At 39.2% G+C, this 17,550-nt stretch overlaps 2 protein-coding genes across 2 annotated transcripts; both read left to right on the top strand.

Annotated features, from left to right (window-relative positions):
- Positions 1–724: 724 nt before the first annotated feature.
- eif2s2 (eukaryotic translation initiation factor 2, subunit 2 beta) lies at positions 725–8,625 on the top strand. The gene is made up of 9 exons (XM_053624497.1): positions 725–884; positions 2,315–2,492; positions 2,794–2,894; positions 3,135–3,267; positions 3,871–3,971; positions 5,073–5,221; positions 5,322–5,378; positions 5,486–5,571; positions 7,612–8,625. Exons 1-9 carry the CDS (start codon positions 870–872, stop codon positions 7,785–7,787), a joined length of 996 nt encoding a protein of 331 aa, XP_053480472.1. The 5' UTR covers positions 725–869; the 3' UTR covers positions 7,788–8,625.
- Positions 8,626–12,492: 3,867 nt separating this feature from the next.
- On the top strand, positions 12,493–17,209 carry LOC128607551 (cytochrome c1, heme protein, mitochondrial). The gene is made up of 7 exons (XM_053624498.1): positions 12,493–12,624; positions 13,977–14,167; positions 14,276–14,402; positions 14,810–14,967; positions 15,545–15,705; positions 16,235–16,335; positions 16,874–17,209. Exons 1-7 carry the CDS (start codon positions 12,499–12,501, stop codon positions 16,976–16,978), a joined length of 969 nt encoding a protein of 322 aa, XP_053480473.1. The 5' UTR covers positions 12,493–12,498; the 3' UTR covers positions 16,979–17,209.
- Positions 17,210–17,550: the final 341 nt, after the last annotated feature.

The raw sequence follows: 17,550 nt of genomic DNA, 5'->3' as shown, positions 1-17,550 counted from the left end.
CATGCTGGTGTTTTTGTTCGTGTTATGGTTGGTGGGAAATCCTGCATTAAGCAGTTCTGCAGTTCATTTTGCACTTTAAGCATATGAAAATGTGTGTGTGTGTGTGTGTGTGTGTGTGGGCTGCTATGTGCCTTAATAATTGGCATGCTTATGCAACATGCAACAGTGACATGTCTGAACATGAATATTCTAATGTGTGTAATACCAAACACCAAAGGTGCAAGAAGCATGTTACATTCAATAAATTTGTAGATACTGCAGTTGTGTGAAATCTGTCCTAGAGTCCTTTAGTTTGGATATATGTAAGTGCGCTTCAGATACACCCTTACATCCCAAAATGGGTCAGCTAAATTCAAGGTTTTTCACAATAAAGAGAATCACTAACTGTCATGGCTTCCTGGAATGACGAGACAGTGATACTACAAAGAATATTATATTGTTGTTTTTATAAAGTCAAAACAGAGATAGTTTGACACAATTGACATTGTCAGTGTTTTAGTATTTTCCCTATATCATGTTATAAGGTGATAAAGTATTTTTTTGTAAATATAAGAACGTGCAATATTCCACAAAGCTGATATCGCTTTCAGGCTGATATCGAACCCACCCGAATTGTGGCAAAATCAGACCACAAGGGCGGTGGCTGAGTTTGTCGGAATAGAGGTACGAATGAAACATTAGGGCCCAACCACGTTTTGCGTCGCCGCATATTGTCGCGTTCTTGGCGTCATCACCCCCCGTCGGAAGCACGCATGCGCACTCGGGCTCCACTTGCTGATGCAAGACACTTATGGTGAAGAGGTTTTGTGCCATTTAGCTGTTTCTTGTCATTAAGGCGCTTTTGAAGACACCAGTTTGATACAGCGACCATGTCAGAAGACGAGGTGAGTTGAAACGAGTCTGTTTATCGTTCTTTAGTCTCGGGTTTCAACGAAACACAAATGAATGTGTTACACCATGACTTTGGGCCTTATCAGGTAGCTAACTAGTACGAGAGCTAACTGTGCTAACGCACAGTGAGCTGCGTTTATTAGCTGTAAGCTAACAAATGGGTCTCTTTTCACCTGAACCTCTGTCTTTCATAAATAAGCAGTTGGTTATAATGTGACATTTGCAGCGCTGATAAGATATTTGGACCGGTTTGTTTCTTCCTTCTCATGTAGCACGTGTTTGATCCATTTTTTGAAACCCATAGAAGCTCCTATTCAATGGGTAGCAACCTCGTTGTCTTTACAAGAGCACTGGAATAAAGTTGGTTTGACGTTAGATATTCTATATTCTTTCTATCTATCTATCTATATATATACATACATACATACACACACACGTGTGTGTGTTCATCTAGGTGTCGGCTGTAATGCACACCTCTTAGATTTTTTGATATTTAACAAAATAAACTATAAAATTGTATATAAATATTGTCATGTATTTTATTACTGCATGGGCTCATACACAAAATATACCAATATTTAAAGCTCAATAGCATTTGAAGGGAATGACTTACAGTCACACAACTAACTGTAAAGTGTTCAACTAGGTGTCAGGTAGATTTCTGATATTTATTAAAATAAGCTATTAAATCATATGTAAATTAGATATGAATTTCACTACTGATTGGGCTCATACACGAAATATACCATTATTTAAAGCTCAATAGCATTTGAAGGGAATGATGTAGTCATGATCCCAACTGTAACAGCACACTAAGCGGTGTGCATTATAGCTGACACCTAGATGAACACTTTACAGTTGGTTATATGACTGTAAGTCATTCCCTTCAAATGCTATTAAAGTTAGAAACGTGTTTAACAATGTCGCATGTAACTTTAAAGACGGTCCCTTAATTTCCGTATTTCTGCGAATATCGAACGTCCAACGTCAAACCAACTTTATTCCAGTCAGGAAAGCCCCCCACAAACACACAATATACATATCCAAACAAGTACACGTAGTTTTAGAAACCTGTTTTGAATAAGGCTGTCCAAATCTCAATGGCTCTATACGCCTTATAAAAGTGCATTATTTAGTATCTAAATATACAGTTTCAGAGCTCTGATATCAGCATCATATCTATAAATGCAGAAATTGGATTCACCCCTTTTAGGTAGGCATGACATTATTTATATATATGTGCGTGTGTGTGTGTGTGTGTGTGTATATATATATATATATATATATATATATATATATATATATATATATATATATATATATATATATATATATATAATATATATATATATGATATATAATATATAATGTATAAAACCACAGTCATGCTCAGGATGTTGAAATTGGACTAATTATTTCACAGATCTTATTCGACCCAACCACGACCAAGAAAAAGAAAAAGAAGAAGAAGCCCTTCATGCTCGATGAAGAAGGCGATGGAGTCAGTGAGGAGACGCCGCCAGCCGAGCCTCGTGAGGCCGAGCCCGAGGCAGGAGAGGAGCGCGAGGTGGAGCCTGAGGAAGAGGAAGGGAAGAAAAAAGGTGCCAAAACTAAATGCTGTACCCTGGGTCATGCAACAGCCCCAAAACTGCTTTCTTTCCTCTTGTGTATTCTTATAGAAATGCAGTGTAAACCTGTTTGAAGCAGGATAAGGTTAGCACTAGGCCACACACAAGACTTAGAACTGTGTTCTTGAAACTGAAAATGTATTACAGAAGATTTCTAGGGTTTATTGACTTCTTAGCTGTACTGTCTAATCACGTTCAGGAATCTAGGATATCGAGTTTTGTTTCTTTTGATGGTAACGGAATGATGGGGAAACTTGGTTTTGCTCCTCCACAGAGACCACAGATGGCTTAGATGACTTAAATTTCTTCAATCAGAAGAAAAAGAAAAAGAAGCCCAAGAAAGTATTTGACAACGACATCGAAGAAGGCATGAAGGTCTGTAACTGTCTCGTGTCAACAATCAAGCCACAAATTATCCAACTTTCCATCCACCTAAAATTGCATAAGACAGAGTTGTACTGTGGTTTCATCACTTAGTGATGTCCTAAGCTAGTGAATCAACTTGATTCAAGCCTAAAGAGAAGATGTAGAGGGAAGGTCCACCTGTACATGTGCAGTAATCTAGTTAAGCTAAAGATGAGGAAATAATTGTGATTTATCGGTTTGGCCGAGCAGGAGCTGAAGATTGATGGTGAGCAGCCGGACGTGATGGAAGATGATGACTTGGACCTGATGTTACCACCAAAGAAGAAGAAGCCAAAGAAGGTGGAATTTGTCGACGAAGGTGATGTGGCTGAGAAAGATGACGGTGAGCGAGCATTTTGCTGTACTTAATTATGATTTTCATCATTTAGCTGTTAGTAAATTCAGAGCATCTACATGTCTGTGAAGTTTTATATCTTGAATTAAATTTAGTAAAGAGCTTGAGTTTTTCAGTATGAAGAGCTGTGTCTGTTAAATTCCCATCGAAAGAGTTATGTAGAAAGAAAAATTGTTGCCAGATAAACTACAAATGTTACCATAAATGTAAACTGGCTGCCAAATTCTGTTCTTTATCAAGCCATCATCATTGTATTCCATGGAAGTCTTTCCTTTCTATCTTTGCCAGCTTTGTTAGAGTTCTCCCCTCAGCTTTGCCCTCTTTGTATGAATACGAATACTTGGTGAATTGCAAACACAAGAAAGAAGTATCCTTAGACTTAATGTGTGATTTGATCAGTTTTCCCTGCACTATTAGTGTTTTTCATCATTTTGCTACATGTATAAAAGCATCCTGTACCTGAGTTTCTAAAACGGTGCCATGCATATAATTTCTGATATGAAACTCTGTATGTTGTGATTCATTATCTGTTTCTCTCTCTCTCTCTCTCTCTCTCTCTCTCTCTCTCTCTCTCTCTCTCTCTCTTTACAGCTCTGGAGGACGATGAGAGTAAAAATGCCGATGGCATCACGTTCAGCTCTCTGACTGGCCCAGCTTGGGCAGGCTCAGAGAGAGACTACACATATGACGAGGTACATACACGCACGTTCTCCTAGTTCATGTGTTTTTTAATGTAGCCTCTGGAACTCATGAAGCCAGCTGTTTCCAGATGAATTATGTAATTATGTAGACTAATTGCATTATGTGAACAGTTTTCATAAAAACAGGTGCTTGTACAGCAGAGCATTCTGATTCTGTTCGATTGTATTCCGGTATTTCCTTTTTTAAAAGTAAAATAAAATGTTGGCTGAGGAACGTGTATGGCTGAAAATCGTGCTCGTAAATTTTTTTTTTCTTCCATATATTTGCTCAGAAGTACATCAGTGGAAAAGGGTAAAAACGCACCTTTTAACAAGTGCATGCCAAAATCGTTCCCACCAGGATTTTTGCAATCACAGAAATGAATGCAAAATCAAGCAAACTCTGCAATATTGGGAGGAGCTTGCAATTTTTCAGAATGGCCGCAGATTTGGGCCAAGACGCGACATGTGACATCATCACAACGCTCATTCACCCCTCTTCGATCCACAGGCATCCATTCGTGTCTGTGACTATGTAAAATATTCAGAGGAACTTTGCCGAAGATTCTTATTAGGCAATGGTAGGATGATTTTACAGTACAAAATACCTGATCAGATTGTACTACCAGTATAAAATAAACAGTTGGGTGATTTTACAGTGCAAAATACCTGATCAGATTCCAAGTCCATGCTCAAGTAGTAAAAAATTATGGGCGTGTTGTTCAGCGTGACAAAAATGACGCAGTATTGATGTGCGCATGCGCAGTAAGTTCTGGTAGGACAATCTGACTCAATTTCATCTGAGTAGGATGAAATGTCAGGACGCTGGCACTAAAAAATTGTTCACATAATTCTAGAAAGATTTAGTTTAAAATGCTTTGTAGCATTTAGCGCTGTCATTTGGTTCAATTTATCAGCTTGCATCTGCTGACAAATGCTGCGATCCAAAATACACAGTATGTTCGATTCACTTTCTGCAGCCGAGTCGAGTCGAGTCTTTCTCCTTACAATTATAAACCGTGCTGGAATTCTGGACTGAATCCACTGTATTTGTATTTTTTTTATGTATTTGTTTTTCCTTTCTCATGGTCATTTGTGAATGTGTGTCAACAGCTGCTAAGTCGCGTCTTTAACATCATGAGAGAGAAGAACCCTGACATGGTGGCGGGAGAGAAGAGGAAGTTTGTCATGAAGCCTCCTCAAGTGGTGCGAGTGGGAACAAAGAAAACCTCCTTCGTCAACTTCACCGACATCTGCAAACTGTGAGTGTGCATCACTCATCTCCTTGTACAGTCCTTTTCACTGTGTTTGTATTATGATAAATATGAGAGTCTAATAGTTTGTGTTTGTGTCTCTGTGTAGGTTGCATCGACAGCCAAAGCATCTTTTGGCTTTCTTACTGGCTGAGTTGGGAACGAGGTAAACAGGGATATTACATATCGTGCCAGACTGCATGCTTTTTGTTTTGTTTGTGTGTTCTTGTTCCACTGTAATCCTTTGCATTAATGTAAGTGATGTTTTTGCAGCGGTTCTATAGATGGAAATAACCAGCTGGTGATCAAAGGACGATTCCAGCAAAAACAGATCGAGAACGTCTTGAGAAGATACATCAGTGAGTCAAATAACGATCCTCAACGTATCGCATGAGTTTGTGGGATGTTTCATTGAAATGTGTGAAGAGTCAGTCAAAGCTGTGTTCATAATAGGTGATCTTTAAGTATAGATATTTCTGTGCTGATGTGGTATAAACACACACACACGGCACATACTGTAGATATAACAATCCTGTTACCACTGAGGTCTGTTCTGTATTTGATTGTACTGGCTAACCAGCCTAAGTAGCTATCTAGATGACATCATCGTTGTCATCGTCATCATTACTAGTAGTACTAATAATAGATGAATTTGTGACCAACTTTGGTTTGGAGGACGAAAATGAAGTGGTGCTACTGCAAACAGACAGACCAGCACACAACTGTCTGTCATTGTTGTTTTCACTTCCCCTGTGACATAGTCCATATTATTATAATGCATGTCCAATCAGCGGCTGCCTTAGCAACACTCTCAGGTTTATTTCCAGTCAGACAAAACCAAGCTCCAGTTTACTTGAAATTGGAGAAAACAGTAAAATGGAAACTGCTCACCAAGCTGACAGGGTTGGATTCAGACAACAATGGCACATTTATTTGTGATATTTTGCTATATTAAGACAGTGGTAATAATATTTCAGGTTACTCTGGCTATTACACACGTGACCCTGTCTCCCTAACAATGGTGCCAACCTTCTTTATGGTTCTTTCTGTGATGGCCTTAATGCCAAATGGCTTCCTACCAGGTGTAATTATGTACTACATAGGATGTAACATCTGCAGCATATGTAGTACATTTATATGGTAGAAAATAAGCCATCTATGTTTTTGCTTAGTCACTTGTTGCTGAAACTAAAGAAGTAGAAGTAATGTTATCCTTTTGAATGAACTGTTATGGTATAGGGAGCTTTTCATTTAATTCCATGTAGCGATCTAATGCCACTTTTCCACTGCGCGGTACGGTTCGGCTTGTCTCGACTCTGCTCGCTTTACGTTTCTGAGTTTGCTCTTCCACTTCGGTTTAGTGCCGCCCCGCGTGTGTGCCATCTTACACTTGCCTTCACGCAGGAATAATGAATTATTGAAGCCCTGTACAAATACAGTCAGGCCGTATTCCAAACACCTTTCCTGTTCACTGAACATTCACCCTATTAAGGATGTAAAATAACGCCATTCTAGAACCTACATAGTGCTTGATATAGTCACATTCGCGACAGGAGTGATTCCAATAAATGCCTGTTTAGAATTCGGTAACAAGCGAGATGCAAACATTTAAGACCGAAAACTTTCTTGTGATTTTATCTGTAATGAGAGAAATGATGCATTCATTTTCAATTAATAGAATATTAACATAGGCAAAATATGTATTAAATGACACACATTTATTCAGGCATAATACAGAACCGCTCGTTAATGGAGAATCCATACGATACTGTACACCAGGGGGAAGATACTGCCTGCTCCCTCAGAGGTCTCACGTGGCTCACGTTTAGGCTCGGCTCTCTTGGAACCTCGACTGAGGTGGTACTAAAAAAAAAAAGTACCAGGTACTATCCACAATGGAAAACCCCCGAAAAGCGAGCAGAGTTCAGTCGAGCCATAAAATAAAAACTGTACACCTTCAATATTTCAAGTTGATTTGTTGTCACGATAAACCTAAATTATAATATGAACTTCTGTTATGATGATTTATAATCTAAAAAAATATATACTTTTGCTTGGGCAGTAGTGACTAAATTTGTTTCTGTGTTAACGATCATCCGGACACTTCCATTTATATCTTTACCAACAAGGTGGGTCGAATTATTCAAGGGTGTGACTTGTGTAATACAGCCAGCATATTGAGTGTTACACACTGCCCTAATAATCTTTCCACTCCTAAGCTGTCTGTATTTCTGATACAGTTTCTGGCTGTGACCTGATTGGTCAGGTGATAACATGCTTGACATCACATGGCACCTTTTATTCTGAGCTAAACATGCTGACTCTTTTTTGTAAAACAGCTGTATTCATCATAACTACGATCTAACAACTTATTTTTGTTCTCTGTTTGAATTTTACAGAGGAATACGTGACCTGTCATACGTGCCGCTCTCCAGAGACCATCCTGCAGAAGGACACTCGGCTGTACTTTCTGCAGTGTGAGACATGTCACTCACGCTGTTCTGTGGCCAGCATTAAAACAGGCTTCCAGGCTGTCACGGGCAAGAGAGCGCAACTGCGCGCCAAAGCCAACTAACGCGGCGACCTCTACACTTTCTGATTCTCCTTTACATTACCAAACCCTGCGCTGCCCCATATGGCCACTTCAACTGCTCAGTGCTAGTTTATTCTCAGTCATGGATTTTTGGAGTGAACTGGTGACAAAGTTTAGAGTGGATTTTTTTTGTTGTTGTAATCTAAAAAGAAAACATTAAAGTATAATAAGCAGAAGGGCTGGACAGCTTGAGCCACCGGTTTAATGAGTCACATCGTCTCTCTTTCTCAGAAAGTTTCCAGCTATTGATTTAAGAGTAGTGTGGAAGGGGGCCAGAGCATTTCAGACTTGTTTTATTTGCACATTGGTAGCAGATTTCGTTCTACAGGTTTGATTTCTTTGCAGGAATGGTGTAGGTGGAAATCTGGGCGAGTGACCTACATGCTGTCTGCTCTTGGTTTTTAAACAGAACCACATCACAGACCTTTATGATGACTGAGTTAGCTTTTTTTTTTTGTCATGCAGGGTTTATATAGATTATATTAAGTGTATTTGATTCAGCCTCGAATTTGGAGAGCTCTGCTACCTCTGTGACAAAACCCCACTAGGAGTCTCGGGCTATGGCTGCTGACTGCTGCGCTTAGGATTTTGGTTGTTGATTAATTATCACACAGTTTAATGAATGTGACATCCGCATATTTGTTTTGAACATCTCTACAGAACAACCCTGCAGCAATACAGGGTTGTATGATTGTGCAGGTCGTTTTAAAAAATAATGGGGCAGGAGATATTACAGTGCAGTGTTTCAGATGAAAGTAAGATGGGTGTCATTGTTTGTTAAAACTGATTTTTTTTAATAAAAATGTACTCTATAACAATATCTCTGCATGTATACTGTACCTGACTGTGGTTATCAAGCTTTTGCATTTTACATTTATGGTATTTGACAGACACCCTTATCCAGAGCGACTTAACATCTGTCTCATTTATACCACTGAGCAGTTTAGGGTTAAGGGCCTCTCTCAAGTGCCCAGCAGTGGCAGCTTGGCAGTACTGGGATTTGCATTCACGACCAATCACTTGTCCAACGTCTTAACCACTGAGTTACCACTTTCCTCGCAATAGCTTCTGCAGGTTGTGGGCAGGGTTTTAGACACCAACGATTGAAGTCTAGTTTTAGATAAAATAGAGTTTACTTACCTGGATACTTTTTCATGTGAAGTTTCAAAAGAGCTCATGGGTTTAGTCTGGGTGTATTTAGGCTTTCTCCAATAGGTGTACAATTCAGTGAACCCGTAATGCCCTGTGGATGGGGGTGGGGTCATCCTGGAAGATAGCACTCCCATCAAGATACAAATGTTTTAATAATATAAAGCTGCTCAGTCAGAAGGACTGTTCCCTCTAATGGGATACAAAACTGTCAGCAGAATGCCCCTACAGTAGTGTGCGTGGGACAGTTGTTAATGAATCTGATCAATACTGCCTGGTCCTACACTTGATCAATCCCACTACTGCAGCTATTATTTTGTTTGCACCTGTTCACAATATTTCTTAACAAACTGTTCTGTTTCCCAAAATGGAATTTAAGTCATTTAAACCACCATGACACTGAGCAGGACAAAGGAGTTACTGAGGACAAAAGCATGAATGCTGTACATGAGTCACACAGTGTCGTGTGTGTGTGTGTGCGCACCTAATACACACCAATGTTCAGGAATGTAGCCTTTTTTTGTCCTGTGAGCATCATATATGACTGGCCACGTGAAAGTAAAAACTGCCTGCACCTATGACTCTTATTTGGTCCCGTGCTGGGGTGGTACCCTTCTCCTGAGTACCTTTTTAATATTCAATGTTTAGTTTTTTACCTGGAGATATGCATATACAGTCCTGTGAAAAGTATTTGCCCATCCTGGTTTCTTCTGTTTTTGTGCATGTCTCTTACTAAATAGTTTTAAATGAAATACAATATAAAACAAAGGCAACCTGAGTAAACACACAATACAGTTTTGTTTTGGGGGGGGGTTCGAAGCAAAAAACATTATCAAACACCTATCACCCATGTGAAAAATTAATGACCCCATAAACTTAAAATCTGATTGTCTCCTTTAGCAGCAATAACTGCAACCAAAGCTTCTGATAACTGGAGATCAGTCTTTCACTTACTTCCAGGACTAGGATATACTCCTATGCTTTGGATTATTGTCTTGCTGCATAATCCAGTTGTGCTTGAGTTTCAATTTACAGGCTGAAGACCGGACATTCTCCTTTAGGATTTTCTGGTAAGTATTGCAAGTTGCCAGGCTCTGAAGCCGCAAAGCATCTCCACACCATCACACTTGCTTGACTGTAGGTATGATGTTCTTTTTGTGGAATTCTGTGTTTGGTTTATGCCAGATGTAACGGGACCCCTGTCATCCAAACAGTTCCACTTTCAATTCATCAATCAACAGAACATTCTCCCAAAACGTTTGAGGATCATCAAGTGACCTTCCTTGATGGAAGAGAGGCCTGTAGGTCCTTTTGATGTTGTCCTTGGCTCTTTTGTGACTTGCTGGATGAGTAGTTGCTGTGCTCTTGGAGGAATTTTGGAAGGTCAGCCACTTCTGGGAAGATTCACTACTATTCCAAGTTTTTCTATTTGGCTCTCACTGTGGTTCCTTGGAGTCCCAGAGCCTTTGATATAGCTTTGTAGCCCTTCCCAGACTGATGTATTTCAATCACCTTCCTCATCATTTCTGGATTTTTTTTTTCCATTTTGGCATAGTGTTACTGGGTAAGACCTTTTAACCAACTTCATGCTGTTGAAAAAGTTCTATTTAAGTGTTGATTTGATTGAATAGGGTTTGCAGTAATTATGCCTGGTTGTGTCTAGTCCAGCTGAATCCCATTATGAATACCGTCTCATAGATTTTGGGAATTAGAACTATGGGGGCAAATACATTTTCACAGAGGCCCTGCTGCTTTTTTGTGTCAATAAATAACTATCATTTAAAGACTGTTTTGTGTTTGGGTTGCCTTTGTTTTTGTCTTAGATTTTGTTTTAATTTCTTAAACAATTTTGTATGAGATGTACACAAAAACAGAAGAAATCAGCACAGCACTGTATAGTATATACCCAAAACTATGTGGCCCTGACCAATCATATCCATATGTGCTTGTTCAACATAACATTCCAGATTTAGTCCCCCTTTGCTGTTATAATAACCTCCAATCTTCTTGGAAGACTTTCCACTAGATAGCTCTATGCAGGCCACTCCAGTTTTTCCACACCAACCTTGGCAAACCATGACTTTACAAACCTTGCTTTGTGCACAAAGGAATTGTCATGCTGGAAAAGGTTTGAGTTAGTGATGTCATTCATGAACGATTCGTTCATTTTGAACGAATCTTTAATATGACTAGGGAACCACGAGTTGTCTCAGAGAGTGATTCGTTCATTTTTGACTGTGCACGCGCTGCAACATCCCCATAGGTTCTGAACAGGAAACAAATGATCAGTTAGCCTCTCGAGTCTTTGGGTTCGAGTCGTTCGTTCATCACGTCAGTACTGTGATCCAATTCATCCAACTGTGATCAACGTTTGCGTAAGTACTAGATGTGTTGGGGAATTTAACATGTAACATTTTAGTATATTCTGCTAAAATGAACGAAATGACTCGGGGGGGGGGGTTCAAAGATCCGAGTCAGTAAAAGGATACGAACTTCCCATCACTGGTTTGAGTTAGGCCGTGAAGGGACATCTTACAGGTAGTGGAAACCATTAGAATTTCTATGATGGTTGGGGGAAGGCCCACATATGGATGTGAAGGTCAGGTGTCGACATATTTTTGGCCATAGAGTTACCCTTCAGTCCAACTGACATATTTTTGCCCACAGAGTTAATATAATTTACCTTTAAAAAAAAAGATTGAAGATACATTACAATTAAACTATAATTACTTTTTAAAGTAAAGCTTTAAAGGTTGACTATATGCACTTTTCTTGGTAAAATAGGTTTAGGTCACCAGATTGTCATTTAAAATCAGTGTCAGCACAGAACAGCTGGGAAGTTTCTCAACCCAGAAATAACACTGAGGTGTTTAAAAAAAACAAAAAAAAACCCATAGCACCAACGCTGTTGCACCTGATACACTCATACCAATACAACATCCCCTTATATGCAAGAATCCTCCTCTGTCAATTTTTATGGTAGACTATAATTCTTATTTTATGTCTATGATGGGCACACAAAAAAATCCTTGAAATGGAGTATGTAATACCCTGTGAGTGCGGAGTTTTGCATGTTCTCCCCGTGCTGCGGGGGTTTCCTCAGGGTACTCCGGTTTCCTCCTCCAGTCCAAACACACGCATGGTAGACTGATTGGCATGTCCAAATTGTCTGTAGTGTGTGAATGTGTGTATGAGTGTGCCCTGTGATGGATTGGCATCCCGCCTTGTGCCCAATGATCCCTGGGATAGGCTCCAGGTTCCCTGCGACCCAGTAGGATAAGTGGCATAGAAAATGGATGGATAGATACTCTTAATCGTTGTATAACCTCATAATAAATGTTTCTCTTTGGCTTTGGGTTTTTTTTATTGTATTATTTATTTAAATTTATCTTTGTTGTTGTTCTGTACTTGTTGATAAAAATGTCATGTAAATTGTTTTTGGCATGGATTAAAAAATGATTTATATACATCCCCTGACTAGCCATTACCTACACTGTGTGAATGTCTGTGAGAGGCAGCCATGAAACCGTGGTGTGCAGTGCGCATGCGCACAGTGAGCTCGATTACGCTGGCCGGTGTTGGAGCAGAAATGGCGGCGCTCCGGTTGTGCGTGTGGAGGTCTACCTCAAGAGCTTTACTCCATTCAAAACATCCAGCTCAGTTTACTCGAGTGAGTCAAGTGATTTAAACGCTCAGATAACAATTTTGAAAAACTGTCGCGACTTAGCCGTAGCGTTGCTAATGTGCTCTGGCAGAATTCACAAGGTCACATTAGTCACATTTTACTCACAATGTCATTGTTACCAAATATGGGGTTCTTTTGCTTGTAGCATTTAGAATGAACCACGTTTACTCGTTATATCTTTATCTTTATTTATTTATTTGTTTGTTTATTTTTATCTTATTTGTCATCGATGTGTGCAATATGTCTGCGTCTGTCCTGTTCAATAGGAGACGCTGACATTTTGGAAAGTTCATTCATGTCTATATATAAATTATTACCTGAAGTGGATTGTATTGATGTTACTTCAAGTGTGTACTCGAGCTGTCTTACTGAAAACGTGGCAAATGCTTAGAGACTATGCTATAAAATCTCCATAGTGCAGCTGGACATGCAGAAGACTCGACTGTTGCACCTTAGTAGCTGATAATGACCTAGTAATGAATGTAAATCTGACCTTCAATCCAAACTCAGGTGTTCAAGACCCCCAGAAATTCACCATATGATATATCACGTGCTATTTTTATATATATATATATATATATATATATATATATATATATATGTGTGTGTATATATGTGTATATATATATATGTGTGTGTGTGTGTATATATATATATATATATATATATATATATATATATATATATATATATATATATATATATGTATATGTGTGTGTATATATATATATATATATGTATATGTGTGTGTATATATATATGTATGTATATATATATGTATATATACTTACGTGCTTAGTAAGTTCCGTGGACATCCAGGATTGCTGTTTGGCCTGCTGTAAGATCTGCAAGTCAAGCTTTGACCTTGATTTAACTCTTAAGAAGACTGTAAACCACTGCTGGATTTTGGATCAAATGGTGGATGAATATAGACATTGTTGTAAACAGTAAAATTAATGATCCTTTTTTGTAAATTCTGTAATATCAAAATAAATAATTTTTGATGTCACAGAGGGTCACAGCTCCAGGGTCTCTGGTTTGAACCTGAGTTTGGATTACATATTGTACGCTCTGTGTTTTGCATGTTCTTTGGTTTCCTCCCACTGTCAAAATTCATGCAGGTAAGTGTACTGTGCCAAATTGCCCCTTTGATGTGTGTGTGTGTGTGTGCGCGCACACGGTGCCCTGCGATGAAGTGGCATCCCATTTAGTTCTCATTCTCACCTCATGTCTGGCTTTCTCAGGATAAGCTCTGCATCCACTGGGAATCTGACTAGTGTAAAGCAGTTACTGAAGATGAATGAATGAATGAATGTGAAATTTTCTCTGATTTCTAGGCAAATATATCCTTTGCTAGTCTGTCCAAGGGGAGGAAAGCTGCGATCTCTACCCTGGGTGTGTTGACAGCAGGAGGAGCCGGGCTTGCGTTGATTTTACATCAGTCAGTGAAAGCCTCTGACCTGGAGCTACATGCGCCATCTTATCCATGGAGCCACGGTGGCATGCTGTCTGCTTTAGACCATGCCAGGTACACTTACGCTTTCTCTAATTTCTCTGTGGTGCCCTTATGACAGCCATCGTTGATTTGTAATCCTATTTGCCATGCCAAATGAGTTTTGTTTCTGCATCTTCACAGTATCCGACGTGGCTACCAGGTGTACAAGCAGGTGTGTTCAGCCTGCCATAGTATGGAGTACCTGGCCTTCCGTAACCTGGTCGGAGTGTCGCACACAGAGGAAGAGGCCAAGGCCCTTGCTGAGGAAGTGAGTTTTAAGGCTGTTTGAGTTTTATATTTGATTATAGTTGGTTTGTGCTACCAATTTTATTTATTTATTTATTTTCCAATGGAGCGTGCTTGCTCACGAGAGACAAACGATCTCAGAGATGGCACTTGCCACCGTGGATACAGGGTTAACTTTTCAGGAAGTTCCTTCACTGGAACTGATAAACAGGACATGCCTCTACGAGCATACTCACAGAAAATGAATCAACACCTTTTCACCAGTCAGATTTTTGGCATTAAACGGTGCAGTGGAATAAACACCTATTGAATCAATTAAGTGATTGGAATCATTGAATGTTACCATCTTTACCACTACATCTCTTTATTCTGTTTAAGAGACATCCGTAAATGCTTTAATCAACTCACTTTCTTTCTCCCCTTTCATAGATTGAGGTAGTAGATGGTCCAGACGAATCAGGAGAGATGTTCACTCGTCCTGGGAAACTGTCTGATTACTTCCCAAAGCCGTACTCCAATCCGGAAGCGGCCCGTGCCGCTAACAACGGTGCTCTTCCACCTGACCTCAGCTACATTGTTAATGCCAGGTAACACTGACACTTAATCTGCTCAGTGCACAGAAATCACATCTTTGCATGTACAGAAAATGAGCATGTCTTTGACTCATCATGTAGCTATAATACAAGTTCTAATTGTCAAATATAAATGGAATAATTTAATAGGACTACATTAAAGAACTTTTTTTTTAACCTAGATGAAGTGCTACACCTCAGTCACATTCAGTTTTTGACCCATTGACCATTTACAGTGCGTTAAGATTAACCCCTGTATGATGCGGAGAGAAGTGAATCAGTTTCTTAACGCTGTGTAGCATTTCATTGATAGTTAGGGAGTCATGTCTCATGCATTCCCCATGTTTCTTACTCTTACTAAACGGTAGCAAATTTGATCATCAGTGAAGCACGATGTCTGGTTTGAGGAAAAAAGTACTTGTCAAACTGTGTTATTCATGGTCATGGAGTTCATGGTCATAAGCTCAGACATTTGGACCATACTGTAGCTTTCATTTCTTTTGGCAACGTGAATTGTGTCTGGTTTTCTTGAGTATGATGCAGTTATCAATGTGACTGTTATGTAGTCATTTTGTACGTGTGTACACTGCAGGCATGGCGGAGAGGACTATGTTTTCTCACTGTTGACTGGTTACTGTGATCCCCCTGCTGGTGTGCCTGTGAGGGAGGGACTCTACTACAACCCCTACTTTCCTGGCCAGGCCATCGGCATGGCTCCGCCCATCTATAATGAGGTCTTGGAGTATGACGATGGTGAGTTTTCTACAGGCAGGCATGAAGGAAGACCTTCACATGATGCTCAGAGTGAACATCTGGGCGGAGGAATGGTGCCAGTTTGGTCTAATGCCAAGCTTAATTTGGGGAGGAAAGACAATGTGAAAGCTCATTTTGATTAAGATAGCTAGCTTGAGTTCCTAAATGTGTTTTAGAGAATAGCTCTGTGACCAAGCTTATTTCCCCCCCCAATATTAGGACAAGGATGAATGCAAAATGGAAACTCGGCTGCTGTACATTTCTTCAAATAATAAAACAGCTTAAGCAATGTTGTCTTTTGTACTGCAAATTTTACCTTGGACTGTGTTTTAGTTAGCTTAGCTGTTATTGTTTGAAGGCTTTGCTTCATTGCCCTGGCTTTTACTGCTAATATGTTAATTGCTTCCTTGATCAAAACTAGTGTAGTAAATGTATGGCACATGAATGGAAGTATTCAAAGTAAAGATGATGTCTTTATGTACAACTGTAGAATTTCACAAGAATTGATAGGGCTTTTGTCCTGTTACAGGCACGCCAGCCACAATGAGCCAGGTGGCTAAAGACGTGTGCACTTTCTTGCGCTGGGCAGCCGAACCAGAACACGACCAGCGGAAGAAAATGGGCCTTAAGGTAGTACATGATCTCTTGATCTCTTAAAGAAGGGAATTAACACTGATTTAAAATGTATTTCCAGAGCTTCTTCTGAAGTATTTGTACAGGCAACTCCAGAATCATTGTTAATATTGTGAATACTATTATTATGAATGTTAATTTTAACTGATTACATCTGTATTTTTAAAGATCCTATGAGAAAAACTATTAAATATTCACCATGGTGGTGACCATAGGGTATGCACCTTCATATTCTTACCTCAGAGAAATGGAGTGTGGTTATAGGCAATACAAATACTATTATATTGCCACACATTTTGAGAGAAAATACTTTTTTTTAAGTTCTTTTGATAATGGTTTTGTTAAAGGAACTGTAAGCATTTTCTTCAGTTGTTTGAGTTAAAGATTTAACTGTTTGTAATTTCTTTTGTAGGGTATCAGTCATTTTTTAAATTCACTGTTTTTAGAGTAAAAAAAAAAAAACCCGTTTTTTTGCTGTTGTATCTGAACTTTGTAGAACTGTGTTTCATTATAACCATATTTCTTTCAATTCCAGCTGCTTATGGGTTCAGCAATCCTCTTGCCGCTGGTGTATTATCTGAAGAGGCATCGATGGTCTGTACTGAAGAGCAGGAAGATTGCCTACAGGCCACCAAAATAAACCTGAACCAAGATCAACTCGGACAAGAATTTGCATCCAGTCTGTCATCTGCTTTGTACAAAGGGAACGATTTCAGACATTTCTAACAACTCCAAGAGTAAAGACTATCAAAACTCGGTTTAATGGCTCGGTGTCAGCCGACAGACCAGGATGGTCAGTTATGATATACACATGTTCATGTTAGTATGTAATATCTTGGTGTGAATCTAATAAAATGTATTTTACAAAGTGTTCTAGTGTGTACACTTTTTTTGTTGTTGTTTAGAATTTTACAGCAAGGCTGACCTCTAACTGTCCTTTTAATACAATGAAGTGCAATATCTCTCGTTCCTGTGCTCATAAAGTGCACTATCTGGGAGGGTGTGTAACAAATGCAAATATTGTCTCTGGTTAGGGAAACCGAGATAATGCATCACGTTATTATACTATATATATATATATATATATATATATATATATATATAATTATACAATAACTATAATATTTGCTCAGAATAATACACACAAAGACATTTCGTGAAATAGGTAATCAATATATACGAGTTCAGTCGTTTAGGGGAGGGGGGGAACAA

The sequence above is a fragment of the Ictalurus furcatus genome, chromosome 5, assembly GCF_023375685.1.
Source record: "Ictalurus furcatus strain D&B chromosome 5, Billie_1.0, whole genome shotgun sequence".
NCBI classification, from domain to species: Eukaryota; Metazoa; Chordata; class Actinopteri; order Siluriformes; family Ictaluridae; genus Ictalurus; species Ictalurus furcatus.
This window is presented reverse-complemented; position numbering and strand designations above follow the sequence as displayed.